Raw genomic sequence first — 21,864 nt, 5'->3', positions numbered from 1 at the left:
GGGTAGCCAGAAGAGGTTAACTTTCAATTCCCAGCTGGGGGTGTGTTCAGGGGCTGGTTGCTAGGAAGCAGGGCAGAGAGAGAGAGGAAGAGGGGAGTCTGGAGGAAGAAGTTGAAGTGTGAGGAAGCAGGGCAGAGGAGCCCTAGAGTGTGAGACAGGTCCTGAGGAGTGCAGTAGCTGAAAGCGGGGGAGAAAGGAGTACCGTGGGTCGGCCTGAAAACCATCCAGAGAGAGAAGGGTGGCTGAGTACGGAGATCCCGGTATCCGAGCACACAAGGGGAACTAGATCCCCAGTACAGGCAGCAGATCATCCAGAGCTGCTTAACCTACAGGTGGGGGGGGTACTTCATGCCCTCACCACGACTACACAGAGCTTGAGCCAAGCAGCAATCACCAGGCCCATAAGGGGACAGGGCCAGAAGCCATCCCACCAAGGCCACGCTGCCGGCAGACGAGCCAGAGAGAGGGGAGCAGGGTGGTAACAGCTTCCCTGGAGGGGTCCTACCACGCTTCAAGCAAAGGATCCTCCTAAAACAGAAAGAGTGCAAGGAAGGCGAGTGGACAGCTACCCTCAGAACGGCCTCCTGGAATTCCTGGTTCAACCTGGTTATCACAGTGTCGCCCGGGCATCTCACCGTGACCTCCAAACAGTGAGTAAACACGTTGAAAGACTTCTTGGACTGTGTTTGAGTCATTCTGCGACCTGTGGTCCCACACACATACACCGGGGCCTGGGGCTTGCCTCACTCTCAGGGGGCTAATATACTGACTGCACCCACCATCAGCCCCAGGCATCCCTTAATCTGCAGTGGCGGTCCCCGCTGACCGCAATACTGAGAGTGGCGTCACGACAATCCTAAAAGAAGGTTCCCTACCTGTGACCAGACTGTTCCATCCACGTGGAGTCCCTGAAGGTACTGCACCGACACATACTAGCGGGGCTTCACAGGGCCACCATTTCAGACTTCTGTAATGCGCGTGGCTCGGTGCTTCATGAGCGTCTGTGATCTCACTATTATGAAGCAGACGAGCCGCCTCCACTGCCGGGTTTGTTGCCAGAACTGATAGACCTTGTGATGAGCCGACTTGCTGACTCCGATATTTTGCCTGGACGTCACCTTTTGACTTGTTGATGGACTTCATTTCATATTCTTCCACCTGTCATGGCCTCACATGATGCAGTTTCGCAATATTCTTGTCTGAGAAATGCTATTGATGAGCTGGATAATCCTGTTTCTCTTTTCTTGGGAAATCTTCATGGCAGCTCCTCGATCTGACTTTTCACTTGGGAATCAACCTTATAACACACTGAGCTACTAGGGAATGTGAGAACAGGTTGTAATTTGTACTATGGAGGAAGAAAAATATTTTTCCACCACCAGGAGCAAAACAGTAACAATGGAATGACCTGCCAAGACTCTGTATAACTAATGATATGCTAAATAGCTGCAACTCAAATTTATGTGTAACATATCCAAAAAGCTCTATCTTGGTCTCATCTGTACAGAAGATGCTTTACTAGAAGGACATTTTGGCAAACTGTATGTCACAAGTAGGGTGCTCCTGGGTCTGAATGCGAAAACACCAGCCAAAACCAAATGTATTACCTTAGAGAGAGGGCAGTATCTGAATAGGTTGTGCACTGCAGCACAAAAGTATTGGCACAAACCATACTGTAGATTCCAATAGTGTCAAGTGAGTTGGACGCAAACCCCACACGTTTCGCTGACATAGTAGCTTCATCAGGGGTAGGCAACTGCCTTCCCCTGCTGAAGCTGCTATAGTAGCGATATTCATGCAGTTTGTGTCCACAGTTCTACTATCAATTGGGAAACTCATGAGATTAAGTCTTGGGGAGACTTTTTTTTTCTAGTTGCAAGTCTTTGTGAGATCTCATCTTCCTGGATTCATTTTGGATTTTGAGGATATGTTTCCTACGACCGAGGGTGAAGTTCTTCCACCGCATAAGACATACATTTGTGTAGCGCCCCACGGGGCAGGTGGTTAACCTACTCGTCGCCAGGCCGTTTAGAGTCGGGTCAGGCATTGTCACGGGGTGGCCTTGCCCAGTTCCGTTGCCCCGAGGCGTACAGTAGATGGTGCGGGAAGCAGGGTATTGGGAAAAGTTTGTTGTGACGCCACGTGTGGTATGCGGCCAGGGATTAGCCGCCGCTGCCGGGTTCCTCGCCGGGGCAGGTGTTATGGCAGCCGGGATGGTATCGCTCCACACAGGCGGAGCGGGGCCCGGGTGGATGATGAGGGATTTAATGGGCGTTGGTGACTAATGGTTGGGCGGCGGCGCCGGTAAGGACGAGCCAACACAATATCTGCGGGTTCAGGGTGTAGTTTACTCACAACTTCGGGTGCCATTGCGCAACTGAATTCATACCAGGTGCCAAAATGCCTAAATCTCATTTGTTTAATCTCACTTTTCCAGACAAGCTTTGAAAGAGTGTATCCAAAATAGTTCAGGCCTTGGAGCAGGTTTGGCCATGCACTTCTCTAGTAGCTGTGGGGTTCTTCTTCGTGAAGAAAATGGATGGATGGTTGCACCCATGTTTGGATTTTAGAGAAATTTATAAGATGACGGTCCATAATCCTTATCCTCTACCCCTTATACATGACCTGTTTAATCAACTAGCTGGAGCCCAATGGTTTTCTAAACTTGATCTGAGACAACCACTTTCAATACACCCGAGGATCACTTTGAAAATTTTGTGATGCCGTTCGAGTTTACTAATGCTGTGGCGATTTTTTAGAACTTCATAAATGAAATTATTTTCTCTCTGTTGAGTATATTTGTTATTATTTATATGGTTGACATTTTAATTTACTTCTGTTCTCGTGAGGAGCATCAGAAGCATGTTCACCTGTTTCTTCAAGTTAAAGAGATTCTTTGACTTTGCAAATTATTATCGAAATTAAAATTAAGAATTTCTCTGTCAGAATAAGGCCCTGTGCGCACTTACCGGATTTTGCCGCGGATTTCCTGCGGATTTGCTGCATGTTTCGCTGCAGAAAATGTTCATAACATCTCTGCAGTGAATCACCAGCAAAACCTATGGAAAAAAAAATCCTGTGCGCACTATGCGGATTTTGACAGCTGCATGTTTTGCTGCGAGATTCCCGCAGCAAAAACAATTGCATGTCAATTCTTTTCCGCACATCGCTGCGGGATTTCACTCCATTGACTCCAATGTAATCGTGAAATCCCGCAGGGAATAACGCAGGCAGCAAATTCTGTGCGGTTCACTGCGTTTTCCTGCGTTATTCCCTGCGGTATTTCGCGGTTTACCTCCGGTAATGTACATCGCTGCCTGCGGTTTTGCAGGGAAGTGATGTTATTACAGGAAGAGGAAGCGGAGCAGAGAGTAAACACACACATCACAGACACAGAACACAGACACATAGATCACACATAGAAAGCAAACGGAAATATAGAAAACAAAGAACGTGGGCTCCACTGCATATTTACCGTCCAGCCAAGGTAAGCACACAGCGGCGGCCCGGTATTCTCAGGCTGGGGAGGGAGAGGGGCAGGGTTAATGTCACCCGCCTCACTCCCCCTCCCGCAGCCGAGAATATCAGCCGCAGCTGCCCCGGCACTGTCGCATGCATTATGCGGCAGCACCGGCGTGCCCTCGGCTCTTCTTGCTGCCGTGTAGCAGTGGCAGTCAAGGTAATACAAGGGGTTAATGGTGGCGGATCACTGCCATTAACTCCAGGCTTGATCATGGCAGCGTCTATGAGACAGCTGACATGATCAACCCGTAAGTAAAGTGAAAAACACACACACCGAAAAATCCTTTATTTTAAATAAAACACAAATAAGCCTCGTTCACCCTTTTATTAACCCCTCCCGAAACAAAGCTCCGACGTAATCCACAGCTCCGGCGTAATCCACAGGTCCTGCGCTGCTTACATCCAGCCGTGACTGACACTGTCACAGCGCTGAATGAATGCAGCCTCGCAGCGAGACAGCAGAGGTAATTACCGGTCATTTCCCACGGCCGGTAATGTGAACTCACTGCCGACCGTGGGAAATGCAGCGTGTGCTCACAGGGACTCTATCTATCCCTCTATCTATCTATCCTTCTATCTATCCCTCTGTCTGTCTGTCTATCTATCTATTCTTCTGTCTATTTCCCTATCTCAGAATAAAATGACTTTTTTTTTTTTCCTTCCATGTGCTTTATTGCATTGAATGCAACAAAGCACATACCAACCCGCACGCGGCAAAACCGCAGCAATACCGCGAACAATGCCGCGGTAAAACCGCGGCAAACCGCATGCGTTTTCGGGTGCGGTTTGCCGCGGTTTTTTACCGCGGGTGCGGTAATCTTTGAATACCTGCGGAATTTTCTTGAGAAAATTCCATTTTCCATTGCGCACAGGGCCTTAAGCCTCCTACTGATATTACCAAGAAAAGTACTGACTAGTGATGAGCGATCACTAAAATGCATAAGTGCTCGGTACTTGAATCGAGCAGGACAGATGCTCAGATGGGCTTGACCCAAGTACCGAATATGATGGAAGTCAATGGTAAACTCAAGCAGGAGGACAAATTTTCTTCCTGTTTGATTAAGGTCTGGAGGTGGTTAAAAAAGGTCTTTTGGTAACCTTTGGCTCGGCCGAGAGAATTTCAAACCGCAGAGTAGGAGGCCTCCTGCCTTTAGGGTAGGAAAACTTGTGTGTTTGTCCTAAAAGAATTTACGTCTCAAAGTGCCATCTAGGAAATTTTTGCTCCCAAATTTGTTGGTCCGTATAAGGTAAGTAAAATCATTAATCCCGTAATGGTCAAACTCCAACTCCCGGTGGCATGGAGAATCAACAATTCCTTCCATCCTGCTCTTAAAAGGTTTGAGATGACAAAAGATCTTAAAGACATAATTGAGGTGGATTAATAGGAGGATCGGGAGTATGAGGTAGAGCAAATGCGGGGTTTCAGACGTGTTAGACACTGGCTACAATACGTGGAAAGGTTATGGTCCGGAAGACAACTCCTGGGTTAATGCCAAAGATCTGTATGTGGATTGTCTGGTAAGAGAGTTCTGTCATGGGTGTTAGAGGATGGGGATCTCAGTGGGTCCTGTCATGCCTCGGGATTCAAACCAGCAAACCTTTGCTGTGAAATTTGCTTCTTTCTCCTCTGAGCCACAGTGGGTCCTGTTTCAGGTTCTTACTATCTTTTGTCCTTGTTTCATTTCTCTTTGGCAACAGGTGTTTCCATTTGTTAATTTAGCCTACCCTATCACCTTTTGGGTGCAACTATTTAAACCTTCCCCTGGCTGATCTTTCCAGCTGATGATATTCTTTGTGGATTTAACTCTGAGTTACAGTTATACTGGCAGATAGATTGCTTTTTTCCTATCTGTCCTAATCCTTTCTGCTTTTTTTTTTTAGCTAGGAGGTAGGAGGCATTTCTTTTTGTCTAGCAGCAGTACTTCACTTTTCACTTTGTTTTATGGTTTTATGTTTTCTCACTCAATGATCCTTTCTATCTCTGTACCCTTTTCTGGTTAAGGGTTTTAGTGCTCTTCCCTTTTCCATAGTTCCTAAGGAGGTTCGAGGGGCACTCGATGGCCGATTAGGAAGCCAGGTCCGAGTTGTCATCTCCTAGTCCTGTGGTAAGGGTTATTCCATCCTGCGTGTTCTGTCTTCTATTCATTAAATAGGATAAGGGTAATATCGTTTGTTGCCCACAAGAGGTCACTGTTGGCTTTCTTATGTTTTCCTCATACATCTCTACAGTATTTCTGTGGTTTGGAGCCTGTTGCTTTAAGGAAAAGATACTTCCTTGGACTGCCCCTTTTCCCTTCCCTTACTGAGTTGGAGACGCAGATGTCTTGGTGCCTCCATAGGATTCAGAGGTGCTATGGCCGGCTCCAGTTCCTTTTCTTCAATCGTTCCTCCTGACTAATGGATCCCGGTAGGAATCATTGTACTAGACTACATATTTGTGTTGTAATATGTGTACAGTTGTTATGTAGGCACTGTGAAGTGGCAGTGGCTCTACTCAGATTGCATAGGCTGTGATACATGCAGAGCAGGTGTAGGGCGGCATCAGCAGTGTAAATGTTGTATTCAGTCATATGCATTGCTCTCTATGTTATGCAGATTCTGTAAATACCAGTACTACTATGTATGTCATTCTGTTATTTGTGATATGCCTGTACTGATTTGGATTTGTATCTTTTGTTATAGTTTTTACCAATCAATCATCCATTTCTTATGATCATCCACCTATCCATCATCATTTAATAAATAAAGACTTAAAGGCAACACAGTCTGTTTATTGAAACAGTGGATGAAGGTTAGCTGTATGCCGGAGTCCACACAGCTCACACGTGGACGAAGGCAGAACACTGCGCATAGGCCACTAGGGACTGCGCACCTAGGAACCTTAGGCTGCTTTCACACATCCGGTTTTTGCAGTGCGGCTCACTCCGGCTCAAAAACCTATGCAACGGATGCGGCGAAAAAAACGGATCTGTTTCATAAGTTTTTCCATGCGACCCGTCCGTTTTTTGACGGATGCGGCTTGATACTGAGCATGTGCAGTGCACAAAAACGCATCCGGCGGCCGAATGCGGTTTTTGCCGCAGGACGCCGCATTTGGCGGCCATAGGCTTGCATTGTAAATCACGCCGGATCCAGCGCAATGCGTTTTTTTTTCAGCACAAAAAACTGTACCGGCCGCCGCATGGGTTAAATATGCCGCATACGGCAAAAACCGGACACACCGCAAGGCCATGCGGCACAATACGGCGCTAATGCAAGTCCATGTGGAAAAAACGCAACCGGCGGCAAAAAAAAACGGTTGCGTTTTTTCTGCAAAGCGCCGTATTGTGCCACTCAGCAAAAAACGGATGTGTGAAAGCAGCCTTAGGGTGGCTTTGCACGTTGCAACATCACACGTGCGATGTCGGTGGGGTCAAATCGAAAGTGACGCACATCCGGCGTCACTTTCGACATCGTAGTGTGTAAATCCTAGATGATACGATTAATGAGCGCAAAAGCGTCGTTATCGTATCATCGGTGTAGGCTCCGACTTTTTCAAAATTACGCTGCCGCGACAGGTACGATGTTGTTCCTCGTTCCTGTGGCAGCACACATCGCTATGTCTGAAGCCGCAGGAGCGAGGAACATCTACCTGCCGCCGGCGGCTATACGGAAGGAAGAAGGTGGGCAGGATGTTTACATCCTGCTCATCTCCGCCCCTCCGCTTTGATTGGCCACCTGCCGTGTGACGTCGCTCTGACGTACGACCCGTCCCCTTAGGAAGGAGGCGGGACGCCGGCCAGAGCGACGTCATAGGAAAGGTGAGTGCATGTGAAGCTGCCGTAGCGATAATGTTCGCTACGCCAGGAATCACAAGATATCACTGCTGCGATGGGGGCGGGGACTATCGCGTGCGACATTGCAGAATCGGCTTGCGATGTCGCAACGTGCAAAGCCCGCCTTAGACTGTATAGGAACTGATTGGGTCAGATGTGTTTGTTCTTAGACCCTATTCAAATGATTTCTTCAGGGAGGAAGAAGACAAACTCTGGAGCCACCTATTGGAGTTAGCAATCCTAAAAGTTAAAAGTGACCCTCCAACAAGTCTTGTTATATGACTTATGATTTATGCCCGATCAGAACCTCAATTTCCAGACACGGTGTTTTGGGATGGTTGTCCCTCGTCAGTGCAAAGTATGAGATCTGATCTGGCTGTATGAGAGGCAAATACGGGGACTAAAGGGGAAGCTATTCTCCTTATGGAGACTGACACACCATTACAGCATACTTTTAAGCTCCTATTGTCTCCTCACTGGCATGCTAAATATTTCCCAGAGGAGCATTGCGGCTTCAAGTCTCACTGGCACGCTGGAATGGTGTGTCAGTCTCCGTAAGGAAAATAGGTTCCCCTTCTTAGACCCTAGTTACTATGAGTGCATAATACTAATTCACGCTAAAACAGACAATGCATCTTAGCCTTCACTCATTGATAGCATTGCTTAGGGTCACATATAGCATGCCAAAAAATTCAGCATCTCCATTATGACCACGCTGTTATCAGCAGCACCAGCACTTCCATCCAGCTTTCCAAGAAACAGATATACTCGCTACTAAATATTTTGCATAAAGTATGAAAATGAAAACTAGAAATATAAAAAATATATAAATAGATTTATTAAATAAAGTTCCATATAAAATGACATATAACGCTCTGTGATACTTCATAGTATAATATAATCTGTGGCTTGCAGTCAGCTCATACATCGCATACACTCTTATCTTGCTTGCAGCTCCCATACTATAATGTACGCATTCATACTACCCGTGTTGCCCTCATCCACCCACTCCCTAGTAGTCCGGTGAGCCACTCCTCTTGGAGTTCTAGTTGGATGACTCTTGCTGTCCGAGGTAAGGTACTGGATACAGCCACTAGATGGCGCTTGGATTTCAGGGCTCCATAACTTGTCCCATAAATAGCAGAGAGCCTGGAAGAGAAAATTACAGTTTGTAAATGATGGGTAAAGTATAGTCCTGTTTGTCTATATATAGTGATACAATGGATGAATTAATATGATGTATTTAACATTATAACAATTCCCTAGGATTTGATAATATGAATGAGTATATTTAAATAGGGTTTGAACCCATGGGGGTAATTTAGCTTAATGTTAGACTTTTTAAGTATTGTATGCTAAAAGACTTGGGACAGCGATGGGGGTGACGATTGCCCCCAAAACTCTTTTTTTCTGAATCTCTCACAGTTCTTAATGACTTTGTGGGCTCACTTTAAATAGGATTATATATGGTTTTCTAACAATTTAATGCAGTGGGAATATTATTTTCTTGAAAACCAATTTCTGGACCCATTGTTATTCCTAATAAGTTGGTGCTTGTTCTTTACAGAGTTGCACAGGTTTATTTCTTGTACTCCAGTTCCTTCAAGCTTACAAATCATGTAACATGGGATAGTTTAACTTAATTTTTTACTTCTTAAGAACTGTATGTTTAATGTCTTAGGACAGTGATGGAGGTGATAATAGTCCTAAATGCTTTTATGGATCCATTACTGCTCTTAATAAGTTTGTGCCAGAGATATGGAAAATAGAAAGGACTTCATTTCAGACATAGTACTTTACTAAGGAGTATATATGGTTTTCTAATCAATTATAGTAACAGAAAGTTGTTGTTTGCCCAAACAACCTTTCTCTGGGTCTATTGATGTCTTAAAGATTTTGTTCTGAGATTTGTAATAGAAAGGATTTCAATCATGGGGATCCTTTACCATTTAATATGTAAGGTTTTCTAAACCTTTGTAGCACTGGGTGTTTTGTTTGTTTAATGGGCCTTTGTCCGTACCCATCGCTGTTCCTAATAATTTTATCAACAATCATCTACCCTTATTTGTTCTTTCATGACTTTCACTGTGCTTGTTAGCTGTACAAAAAGTACAAAAACTTGATGTTTGCACATGACATGCTTTGTTGCAAACTTGTACAACAATATGAATAATAGGAATAGAATATCTAAAGGACACTTTACACACAGAGATAAATCTTTGGCAGATCTGTGGTTGCAGTGAAATCATGGACATATTGTTCCATTTGTACACAGCCACAAACCTGGCACTGTGATTGTCCACAATTTCACTGCAACCACAGATCTGCCAAAGATTTATCTCTGTGTGTAAAGTGGCCTTAAGATCCATAAATGATCACAGTGTATATATTTTGGTATATCCGAAATACGTCACCCCATGTGTTATGAGAATTCTCTAACATATATATTCAGTCACCAACAGAAGGTTAGATATCTGTGTGTATATGAGAGTCCTTACCTGTTGGATTGTGCCTGATGATGAACAAAAATGGACGATCCATGATGACTTCGAGAGGTGCCATTCTGGCCAAGAGAATTGCAGCTGAGAAAAGAAAACGATAAACTAATGTCTATGTTGTCCATCAGTCCCATATAATATTGATGCAGCTGTCTTTATCCCCAGTGTCTTAATATGCTCAGACACTTTTATTAAATTGATTGACTTTCTGGTGGACAACGGTGGAAATTAAGGGGCGAAATGTAGGAAGAACTGAACTTGACGTCCCCAGGTATTCTCATCACTGCCCACCCTTAAGTTTATCCATGATCAATCTCTTTTTTTATGTAATCCAATATAAATCCCTATGTGTAAGAAAAGCCACTTTCTTACCTGTGGCAGCCGATGCTTTTGTTCCACTTTCCGTCACCTCGACTTTGACTTTCTGGAAGGCCTCAGATACATGGAGGGGTCTTTCAGCTACAACCAGAAAATGGTTGGAATGAGAATGACCGCAAATTAACAAAGATTTCTACTTGTATGGGAACTTCATGCCCTAATCTTGCTTCATGATGGCCATTACTTACTAGATAGTCGTCTGAAGTCAGCTTTATCTGCCGAGAACATGTCCGTGACGCCAAGATGTTGAAGAGGACCTTTTAGGTTGACTTCACTAACTAGAGAGAATCTGCGTACATAAGAAACAACAGAACATGAGGTTTTCTGACCATACTATCAATATCAATATAACCATACTGAGAACCATAGATTTTCTAAACGTGGATGTTTGTGACTCACTTTCACATCAGCCATAATGGATGCAGGTACCCAAAAATTGCCTTAATTGCCCCCAAATTAAAACATGACCATTGGGAAAGGTAGTTAGCAATATTCAATTCAATATTCCTTTTCCAACCAAACTAAGAACCAGGAATGGTCCAAATAAGGACTCATTAAGGCCACAAGGAAGCATTTGCCCAAAAATTGTCTAAATTGACTACCATTTTTTTCTTTACATCCATAGGTTGTACTTACTTGGGCAAAACGAAAAGACGTGTTGATCTCCTCATATTGTTTTTCCATTGGTTGATAAGTTTGGGAGTCAAGATCTCTGTAATGGTAGATAATGACACTCCTTTCTCGTAAGGAGCAGCTATCAACATGCTGATCTCATCTCCTTCATAGGGTAGCTCGATGACATCATAAGACACTCCTTCTGGGGTCTCGAGCTCACCTGAAGAAATATAAATTGTGAAGCTGTTAACTTACTGATCATGTTTTCTGGATGATGCGTAATGGAATTATACTTGAAGGCCCTTACTGTAGTTGTACTTGGCCGTGTTTTCCATCATTTCAACTTGCACCAGAGAACCATCAGGACGGTGGAATGGCCTCTCATGGGTGTCTTTTTTTGGAAAGGGAAGGACCCACTTTCCATCAAAGTGAACAGCACTGAGCAAGACCAGACGGGTAAGGGGTGGAATGGAGTTACTTCCCAATAAGTCTTGGATCATACCTGGGCAAGAGAAGACATAAGTCATAATGATTAATGAGTCAGAAAAAAAAATGAAAAAAACCCCCAAAACATGTAGTCTATTCATTCATTGTCACAATTCCTATTCTCACCATCGGTTTGGTTCTCCACCCATTGGTTCAAGATGTCCTTTGCTTGCGATGAGTCTGTAAAGTTGACTTGGGTCACGTGTCGTCTAAAGGTTGAGTAGAATCTCTGAAGAAAACCCGGGGTCAGCTCAAGATCCCGCTGAACAAAAAGTCCATCTGCTACGTGGACAGATTTAGTGTCTGCACTGGCCCCACAGATCTCCTCCCTCAGTTTCCGGAGTAATTTGGACACGGTACGTTCTGGAGAAGAAATGGTCCATCATTTATGGAATGTTTATAGAAATCATCGAAGAGAATAGGGAAATGGGATGTCTAAGATTCTATGTGACCACTACTAATGGCAGTACAGGTCTCATTGAGTCTGTCACCCAAAGTTATGATCCTTGCTTCTTCACTCTATGTTAATATCATTTTTTACTTAATTTCTGTAATTCTCTTTATCCACTGAACTATGAAACCTTTCCGATTTGTAAGTATGATTTCAATTTCCCCTATTCCATGAGTCAAACCTACATCAGTGTGATCCCAACCTTACCTGAATATCCATAATTAAGGACCTTCCGCAGTTGTTCCATGGTCTTGCCAGATGTCCCATACTGTAGAATGTTCAAAGCCGAGGTTACTCCATAGGGCGAGAAACCTAAATTTTTATCTTTGTTCTCCTGCAGAATCTCCTTAAATAAATGCACTCCAAAACTGGCATCTTTCTCAGCCACATGGGTTGTGGATTTCGGATGGAAGGCTACAACGGTCCATGAAAGCAGGACAAGTATGAGCAACCTGAAGAAAGGAGATATACAGATCAGTGTACTTATTATGCTGAGAATTATTTTCAGGTGGTACCACAATGGGCACCCCATTTATAATACCCTGCCTAAGTGACATAATATAGTAAAAAACATCATATCAGCTAATGCTGGCAAGATGATGGTGCCTCACTACTCAAATATTTCTTAATGTTACTGGGTACAAAACCCTATCCATAATATATAAGTATAGCATAAAATTACATTTGGCCTCAATTATGACCCCATTACAGTACCCTTTATAAGAATCTTTAAAATTGTGTTAATTTCACTTGAAAGAAAACCCACAATACTTGGCCCAAGACACAGTTAACGCACACACTTTGATGGTGCCCCCTTATAGTGTGCTTGTTACGGTACACTCCAAAATTGCTCATAGTGTATAAAAATTTGGCTATAAACTTAAACATAAAATTCTAAAACGTGCAAATACATTTATATACTATTTATTATTCTCCAGTCACATCTAAAACTACATTGCCTTTGAAAGAAAAACCTGGAACCTAAAGGGTTTGCTCCAAACATGTAGCTGTTACCTGAGAAATGGGAAACCCAGCATAATTTTCAATGCAAATTTGGATGTAAATAAGCAATAAAATGCAAAATTAGTACAAGATGTGTAAAGTTTAGTGAAAGTTACAGATATTGCGTCCTCTCACCGTGCATTGAATGCCATTCTTCCTAGAGGTAAGTTCTGTGGTGTTAGGAGGTAAGGCTCCCTGACAGCTGTAGGTGTCCAGCAAGCTGCTATGTGTATGAGTGTGATCCAGCCTGGAATTTATATCCAGCCCTGCCGCCCCCGCCAAGGGGGGTGTTTCCTAATACATGAGGAAACCTCATGTCCAGTCTAGCAGTCCCAGATGTGAATAATAACAGCAGCCTGCGGTGTGTGACTGTTCGTAATCCCATATTTAGCTATCTGTCAGTAAGTGTGATGTCACCCGGAGACATCTATAGCCATAGCAGCTATTCTTACCACTGGGATATTACTGGAAAGTCTAGAGAACAGTATATTGTGGTTGCCACGATAAAACCCAACAGGAAAAAGAATGGAGTGGTAGATAAACGCCAAATGCACTGTCCACAGAATGCTAATTTAACACTTGACCTTATAGTATTATTTTTTCCTTTTTGCAAAATATTCTAAATTTATCACTAAAGTAGCAATAATATGAAGTCAGTGCATTACTACTATGACTGCTATGATTGCTATTACCAGCCCCTTACAGCTGGTTATACTCCTTGCAGAAGATGCTGAGAACTTGGCACAGGCTTCTTACAAGACACAAGGGATCGCATTGGTTTCTTTTTTATCTAAGGCGCTGCCAACATCTTATAGAATGATATTTTGTGATGCAGAATACTTTTTTGATGGCACAAAAATACTATTATGTGAATGAACAGATTGTGACACAAAATACTTACATTGTGGTCAGTGGTGTAACTAGAGTTCGATGGGTCCCGAAGCAAAATTTGGAGCTAGGATGATTATGCTGACACTTGGCTCTTTCCCTCAGCACCCAGCTTTCCCATACTTTGATATCCCTCTTTCCTTCAGCACCCAGCTTTCCATGTTCTCATATCAATCTTGTTCTCAGCACCCAGCTTTCCAGTTCTCTACTATATATCTTTCCTTCTGCACCCAGCTTTCCATGTTCTGATATCCATCTTGTCCTCAGCACCCAGCTTTCCAGTTCTCTACTATATATCTTTCCTTCTGCACCCAGCTTTCCATGTTCTGATATCTATCTTGTGCTCAGCACTCAGCTTTCCAGTTCTCTACTATATATCTTTCCTTCAGCACCCAACTTTCCATGTTCTGATATCCATTTTGTCCTCAGCACCCAGCTTTCCAGTTCTCTACTATATATCTTTCCTTCAGCACCCAGCTTTCCATGTTCTGATATCCATCTTGTCTTCAGCACCCAGCTTTCCAGTTTTCTACTATATATCTTTCCTTCAGCACCCAGCTTTCCATGTTCTGATAGCCATCTTGTCCTCAGCACCCAGCTTTCAAGTTCTCCACTATATATCTTTCCTTCTGCACCCAGCTTTCCATGTTCTGATATCCATCTTGTCCTCAGCACCCAGATTTCCAGTTCTCTACTATATATCTTTCCTTCAGCACCCAACTTTCCATGTTCTGATATCCATTTTGTCCTCAGCACCCATCTTTCCAGTTTTCTACTATATATCTTTCCTTCTGCACCCAGCTTTCCATGTTCTGATAGCCATCTTGTCCTCAGCACCCAGCTTTCAAGTTCTCCACTATATATCTTTCCTTCTGCACCCAGCTTTCCATGTTCTGATATCCATCTTGTCCTCAGCACCCAGCTTTCCAGTTCTCTACTATATATCTTTCCTTCAGCACCCAACTTTCCATGTTCTGATATCCATTTTGTCCTCAGCACCCATCTTTCCAGTTTTCTACTATATATCTTTCCTTCAGCACCCAGCTTTCCATGTTCTGATATCCATCTTGTCCTCAGCACCCAGCTTTCCAGTTCCCTACTATATATCTTTCCTTCAGCACCCACCTTTCCATGTTCTCATAGCCATCTTGTTCTCAGCACTCAGCTTTCCAGTTCACTACTATATATCTTTCCTTCAGCACCCAGCTTAAGGGAAAGATATATAGTAGAGAACTGGAAAGCTGCGTGCTAAGGACAAAATGAATATCAGAACATGGAAAGCTGGGTACTGAAGGAAAGAGGGATATCAAATTATGGGAAAGCTGGGTGCTGAGGGAAAGAGCCAAGTGTCAGCATAATCATCCTAGGTCCAAATTTTGCTTACACCACTGATCACAATATAAGTATTTTGTGTAGAGAAAAGATATATAGTAGAGATATCAGAGCATGGGAAAGCTGGGTGGTGAGGGAAAGATATATAGCAAAACATGGGAAAGTTGAGCGCGAATAAAAATATGTATAGCTGAGCATGAGAAAGCTGGGTGCTGAGGGAAAAACGTATAGCAGAGCCTCTTTCCCTCAGCACCCAGCTTTCTCATCCCATGCTTGTATCTTTCTCCTCCATCCTTATATATAACCCCATTCATTTTTTTTAGTTGTACATTATATTTGTGCTATAAATAACATTATAGATTTATTAATTTTACATAGAAAAATGGTAGTTGTTTTTAATGTTACACGAGTTTTGGTATTTTTAAAATATTTTTTTTGGCTCACCTTAGAATAAAAACCAAACTGGAGAAGAGGAAAACCGACGCGTTTCGGCTAAGACTTGGCTTTGCCGAAGTGCATCGGTTTTCCTCTTCTCCCGCTTGTTTTTTATTCTTTGGGTTTGTCTGACTGCAAAATAACTTTTTTAATAAAGAAATAAATGTGAAGTTTTATTCCATTCCCCCTCGCACTGTCATTTAGTCCAGGTATCGCTGGAGGGTTGCATTTTTGTTTGGATTTCGTAACCCCCCCCAAGGCTTTTTTCCATTTGACTCAAGAAGACCTGGTGAATAAGGTGAGCCGACACTGACGCTCTGCTGCAGAATGGAAATTTTGTAACACAGAATAAACTGAGTTAACAGAATATCACTCTGTGACACAGATATGGCTCACACATAGGGGGGATTTTAGGTCAAATTGGAACCTTTTATCTTAAATTTTGTAATTTCTGAAAAGTGACAAAAAGCAGTCGAAATCCCCAAGGAGACATTAATAAAAAGTACTGAGAAAATGCGAAAATTTGGTGTTAATCTATGTCTGCTGATAGCAGCCCAGCCCATATCATGTGTAATTTTATTATTGTATAGTACAGTATATTACAGTATATGTCCGTGTGTATTTTTTTTAATAATTTTATTAATATTATTTTTCCTTATTGTTACTTTTATTATTTGTTTTATACTATTATTTTATACTGTTATTATATTTTATACTATTTTATATTCCAGTCTAAAAGAATATATGTATTTTTTATACTGTTATATTATTTTATTTTCTAGTTTAGAATACTACAGTATATTCTGATGTGTAATGTTTTATTGTTATTTTTATTGTCATCTAGTTTTATAAATTATCAATGTATATTTTATTATAATATTTTTGTTAGTATACTAATTTATGTGAGGTTCTCTTCTAGTAACAGTATATTCCAGTATATTCTGATGTATCATTTTTATCATGATTATTGACTTTTTATATTATTTTAGGATACATTTTAGTATACTGTTGTTATTATGTGATTTCATGTTAGTTTATCTCCTAGTAATAGTGTATATTCTGATGTATTATTTTTTACTATTACTCATTTTCCCTTTTTTTTCCCTTCCTATTTTTATGGGTATTGACTATTTTAGGAATTTTACTATACTCTTGTTGTTATATGAATGTATATTACTTTCTATTCTAGTAACAGCATATCCAGTGTATTCCGGGGTGTCATTTTTACTACTATTACTAATCTTATGTTCCATTATTGGTATTTTTTATTAATGGTTAACGGCTTCTAATATAGTATACAAGGGTATATTTTTTCTATAATTACTACTCTCTCTCCCCTGATATATATATATATATATATATATATATATATATATATATATATATATATATATATATATATATATATATATATATATCAGGAGAGAGAGAGTACTCATTATAAAAAAAAATATAAAAAAATAATAATCCTAAAGAGATATATATAATATATTATTATATATATAATTATATATATTATTATATATATAATTTTTTTTATTTTTTTTTAATTGATTATTTTATGCTATTTTATATCATATAACATTACAGTATATTTTTAGTTTACTATTTAACTTTCTATTATATGTTGTTATTTTTAATATCATTATTACTGTTATTTTCATTTTGTTTATTCTTTATTATTTTAAACTTTTATTTTATAGTTTAGTATACCACAGTATATTCTGATGTGTTATTTTTTTCATAATTACTACTATATATTTGATCATTTACGCTATTTTATGTTATAATAGCGTATTTTCCAGTGACATCTTAGTAATTTAATCATTTTAACACTGTATTATGTGTATTCCATGATCATATTTTTCCTATCCATTCTACTGTTATTTTCTATTCTCTTTATTATTGATTATGTTTGTTTTATATATATATATATATATATATATATATATATATATATATATATATAAATAATTACTACTATATTTTTTATTATTAATGTAAAAAGATTGTAAGGAGATGCAATAGATCGCATGTGGCGCTTCCAATATATCCAGCCTTGATAAGGTCGGTCTTTGGTAGATTATTTTAATAAAGAGAAACATATGTGTGGATATAATAAAACAAAGCTTTTCAGTTCTATTCATAGACCCTTCTTCAGGTTAAAAACATGTAAAACAAAACATTTTTGAAAAAAAACCACCATGTAAACCAATCAATAATGTGCACCTTGGTGCTATAACAAAGTCCCTTTTATTATTATTGATTATTTTATTTGATATTCAAAAAAATTGTTTAAAAGAACTGAAGTCCTCAGAGGTTGATGCCTTTTAATGGCGAACTGAAAAGATGGTAATAATAGCAGATGTGGAGACTGCGCAGGTCTCTTCATCAGGCATGGTATAACACAAAATCTGAAGAGTCACATATTTATACACAACAGGGTATTCTTGTATAGTATACCATAGTACATTTTGATGTGTTTTTTTTATAATTACTGCTATTTTTTTTATTATAATTGATTTTTTTTATACAATTTTATTTCAGATTATTTTAGCTTTTATTCCAGTATATTTTAGAAAATTAATTATAATTTAGTTATTCTTTTTATTATTTTATTATGATTGATTATATACAGTATATTACAATACCAGCCGTAGTATCCAGTGTTGGCCGGGATAGTAATTAAGTCTCTCCCTCTCTCTCTCTCTCCCCCACTCTCTAACGTTCCCTCTCTTCCTCTTTTTCTCTCCCATTTTCCCTCTCTCCCACTCTCCTTCTTCCCCACTCTCCCCTTTGGTTCCTCGTTGCCTCCCTCCCTGTCCCCCTCTTTGTCACTCTCTCCCTCTCTTTCACTCTCCTCTCCTCTCCCTCTCTCCCTGGCTTCCTCTCTCCTTCTCTCTCTTTCCCACTCTACCTGTCTCCCTCTCTCCTTCTTTCCCTGTCTCTTTCCCACTCTCCACTCTACCTCTCTGCCACTCTCCCTGTCCCCCTCTCTCTTTCTTTCCCTCTCTGCCACTCTCTAACTCTCCCTCTCTCCCCCTTTTTCTCTCCCTTTTTCCCTCTCTCCCACTTTCTTTCTCTCTCCTTCTTCCTCACTCTCCCTGTCTCTCTCCTTCTCTCTCTCCCACTCTCCCCTTTTCTTCCTCGTTGCTTCTCTCCCTGTCCCCCTCTTTATCCCTCTCTCCTTCTCTCCCTCTCTTCCTCTCTCCCACTCTCACTGTCCCCCTCTCTCTTTCTTTCCCCCTCTCCTACTCTCCCCTTCTCTCTTTCTTTTCCACTCTACCTCTCACTCTCTCCCACTCTCCCTGTCCCCCTCTCTCTCCCTCTCTCTCCTTATCTCACTCGCCCACTCTCTCCTTCTCTCCCTCTCTTTCACTCTCCCGCTCTCCCTGGTTCCCACTCTTCCTCTCTTTCTCCTCTCTCTCCCACGCTGCCCTTCTCTGTCTCTCTCCCACTCTCCCCTTCTCTTCCACTCTTCCTTTCTCTCCCTCTTTTCTCCACTGTACCTCTCTCCCACTCTCCCTGTCCCCTCTCTCCCTCTCTTTTTCTCTCCTTCTCCCACTCTACCCTTCTCTCCCTCTCTTTCCCTCTCCACCACTCTCCCTGGTTTCCACTCTCCCTCTCTTTCTCCTCTCTCTCTCTCTCTCCCACTCTTCCTTTCTCTCCCTCTTTTCTCCACTCTACCTCTCCCCCACTCTCCCTGTCCCCCGCTCTCTTTCTCTCCCTCTATATTAGACTATAGTAGTGTGTTTTTTTTTATCTTGCTGTGTATGGCTGTCTGCTGATTTAGACAGTGTTTCCCCCTTGATGGCATTATCTCCTTTCTCCACCGCTCCTCTCTTCAGGCTTCATGGCCGCCTGTCTGAATACTCACACTTTGGACCAGTGACAGAGTTGGGCCATTGGTGAGAACTGTGGTCATTTCTGTGAGTTTGTAAGCGCTGCGCTCCTTTGCCTAGGAGACCGACCACTTCTGATCGTCTGCAGTGGTGGCCGGTAACTACTGATGAGCAGTAAACTATAGAACTAAAGATTCTTCTGTTCTTGAGAACAGAGGGGGTTTCTAATAACAGGTAAATTCCCATGCTGCTTGTTTTTATAAGCACTTTAGTGAGATCCTGCATAATACTGGGTGGCTTTAGTCGGTGTCATCTGGGGTCCTGAGGTAATCGTGTCCCCCTATAACCAAGCACATAATACAATCCCAGCCGGCGCTCCTCATCCCCACATGTGCGATCCATTACCTGACAGCCATACATTCCACTATGACTCATGTCACACAAGTGACAGCGGCCCCCGCACTGTATATGGCAGACATTACATCACCGCCTGCAAGTACACACCAGATGTATACCGTATACTGGCACCAGTACACCGAGGAGCAGACATTACACCTAGATCCGAACTGTCGGCAGCGCTACAGAGCAGCCAGATAGATAGATAGATAGATAGATAGATAGAGGGATAGATAGATAGATAGATAGATAGATAGATAGAGGGATAGATAGATAGAGGGATAGATAGATAGAGGGATAGATAGATAGATAGATAGATAATAGATAGATAGATAGATAGAGGGATAGATAGATAGAGGGATAGATAGATAGAGGGATAGATAGATAGAGGGATAGATAGAGGGATAGATAGATAGAGGGATAGATAGATAGATAGATAGATAGATAGATAGATAGATAGATAGATAGATAGAGGGATAGATAGATAGAGGGATAGATAGATAGATAGATAGATGGATAGATAGATAGATAGATAGAGGGATAGATAGATAGAGGGATAGATAGATAGATAGAGGGATAGATAGATAGATAGATAGATAGAGGGATAGATAGAGGGATAGATAGATAGATAGAGGGATAGATAGATAGAGGGATAAATAGATAGATAGAGGGATAGATAGAGGGATAGATAGATAGATAGATAGATAGAGGGATAGATAGATGGATAGATAGATAATAGATAGATAGATAGATAGATAGATAGAGGGATAGATAGATAGATAGATAGAGGGATAGATAGATAGATAGAGGGATAGATAGATAGATGGATAGATAGAGGGATAGATAGATAGATAGATAGAGGGAGAGATAGATAGATAGATAGATAGATAGAGGGATAGATGGATAGATGGATAGATAGATAGATAGAGGGATAGATAGATAGAGGGATAGATAGATAGATAGAGGGATAGATAGATAGAGGGATAGATAGATAGAGGGATAGATAGATAGATAGATAGATAGAGGGATAGATAGAGGGATAGATAGATAGAGGGATAGATAGATAGATAGATAGATAGATAGAGGGATAGATAGATAGAGGGATAGATAGATAGATAGATAGATAGATAGAGGGATAGATAGATAGAGGGATAGATAGATAGATAGAGGGATAGATAGATAGATAGAGGGATAGATAGAGGGATAGATAGAGGGATAGATAGAGGGATAGATAGATAGAGGGATAGATAGATAGAGGGATAGATAGATAGATAGATAGAGGGATAGATAGATGGATAGATAGATAGATAGAGGGATAGATAGATAGATAGATAGATAGAGGGATAGATAGATAGATAGATAATAGATAGATAGATAGATAGAGGGATAGATAGAGGGATAGATAGATAGATAGAGGGATAGATAGATAGATGGATAGATAGAGGGATAGATAGATAGAGGGATAGATAGATAGAGGGATAGATAGATAGATAGATAGATAGAGGGATAGATGGATAGATGGATAGATAGATAGATAGAGGGATAGATAGATAGAGGGATAGATAGATAGATGGATAGATAGAGGGATAGATAGATAGAGGGATAGATAGATAGATAGATAGAGGGAGAGATAGATAGATATGTGAAGCCCCACAGGTATGGTGTCGGTGTCGGTGCATTACCTTCAGGGACTCCACGTTGCTGGATCTCCGTCACTGGTAGGAAATCTTCTGTTTTTGATCGTGACGCCACTCTCAGTATTGCGGCCAGTAGGGACCGCCACTGCAGGTTGAGGGTCGCCTGGGGCTGATGGTGTGTGCAGTTAGATGTAGGAGCCTCCTGAGAGTGAGGCAAGCCCCAGGGCCCTGTGTAGGTTTGTAGTACCACAAGTCGCAGAATGACCACACAGGCAGGATGTCTTTCAGGGTTTTTACTCACATTAGATGGCAGGGTGAGTAACCCGGGCGTAGCTGAGATGAACCAGGTGGGAACCAGGTATCCTTCAGGCTGACTTTATGAGGGTGACTATTGACTCGCCTTCCTTAGCCCTTGGTGGTTTGGGGTGACCCCGACTTTGAGTCCCTATGGGGGTCACCCAGGGAAGATGCTCCAAGCCTCTCTCCCCTTCTTGTTTGCCGTGTGCTTGTTCCCCGGACCAGGCCACTCCAGCCTCTTGCCTCCTATGACCTATGGGCCCTCACTGC

The 21,864-nt window shown here is 41.6% G+C and overlaps 1 protein-coding gene across 1 annotated transcript; it reads right to left on the bottom strand.

Moving 5' to 3' along the window:
- Nucleotides 1–8,190: 8,190 nt before the first annotated feature.
- On the bottom strand, nucleotides 8,191–12,982 carry SERPINE1 (serpin family E member 1). The gene is made up of 9 exons (XM_075343174.1): nucleotides 12,903–12,982; nucleotides 11,973–12,217; nucleotides 11,441–11,677; nucleotides 11,136–11,330; nucleotides 10,850–11,048; nucleotides 10,402–10,502; nucleotides 10,208–10,294; nucleotides 9,836–9,919; nucleotides 8,191–8,486 (listed from the first exon to the last, which is right to left on the bottom strand). The coding sequence occupies exons 1-9, from the start codon at nucleotides 12,917–12,919 to the stop codon at nucleotides 8,449–8,451; spliced, it is 1,203 nt and encodes a 400-aa protein (XP_075199289.1). The 5' UTR covers nucleotides 12,920–12,982; the 3' UTR covers nucleotides 8,191–8,448.
- Nucleotides 12,983–21,864: the final 8,882 nt, after the last annotated feature.

The sequence above is a fragment of the Anomaloglossus baeobatrachus genome, chromosome 4 (assembly GCF_048569485.1).
Source record: "Anomaloglossus baeobatrachus isolate aAnoBae1 chromosome 4, aAnoBae1.hap1, whole genome shotgun sequence".
NCBI classification, from domain to species: Eukaryota; Metazoa; Chordata; class Amphibia; order Anura; family Aromobatidae; genus Anomaloglossus; species Anomaloglossus baeobatrachus.
The sequence above is the reverse complement of the archived record's forward strand: the minus strand, read 5'-3'. Positions and strand labels throughout refer to the sequence as shown.

Coding starts and splice junctions, on each gene's coding strand:
- SERPINE1 (XM_075343174.1), bottom strand. Junction 11,678..11,972: donor CCTTAATTATGGATATTCAG/GTAAGGTTGGGA, acceptor TTTCTTCTCCAG/AACGTACCGTGTCCAAATTA. Junction 10,503..10,849: donor CGTCTTTTCGTTTTGCCCAA/GTAAGTACAACC, acceptor TTATGTACGCAG/ATTCTCTCTAGTTAGTGAAG.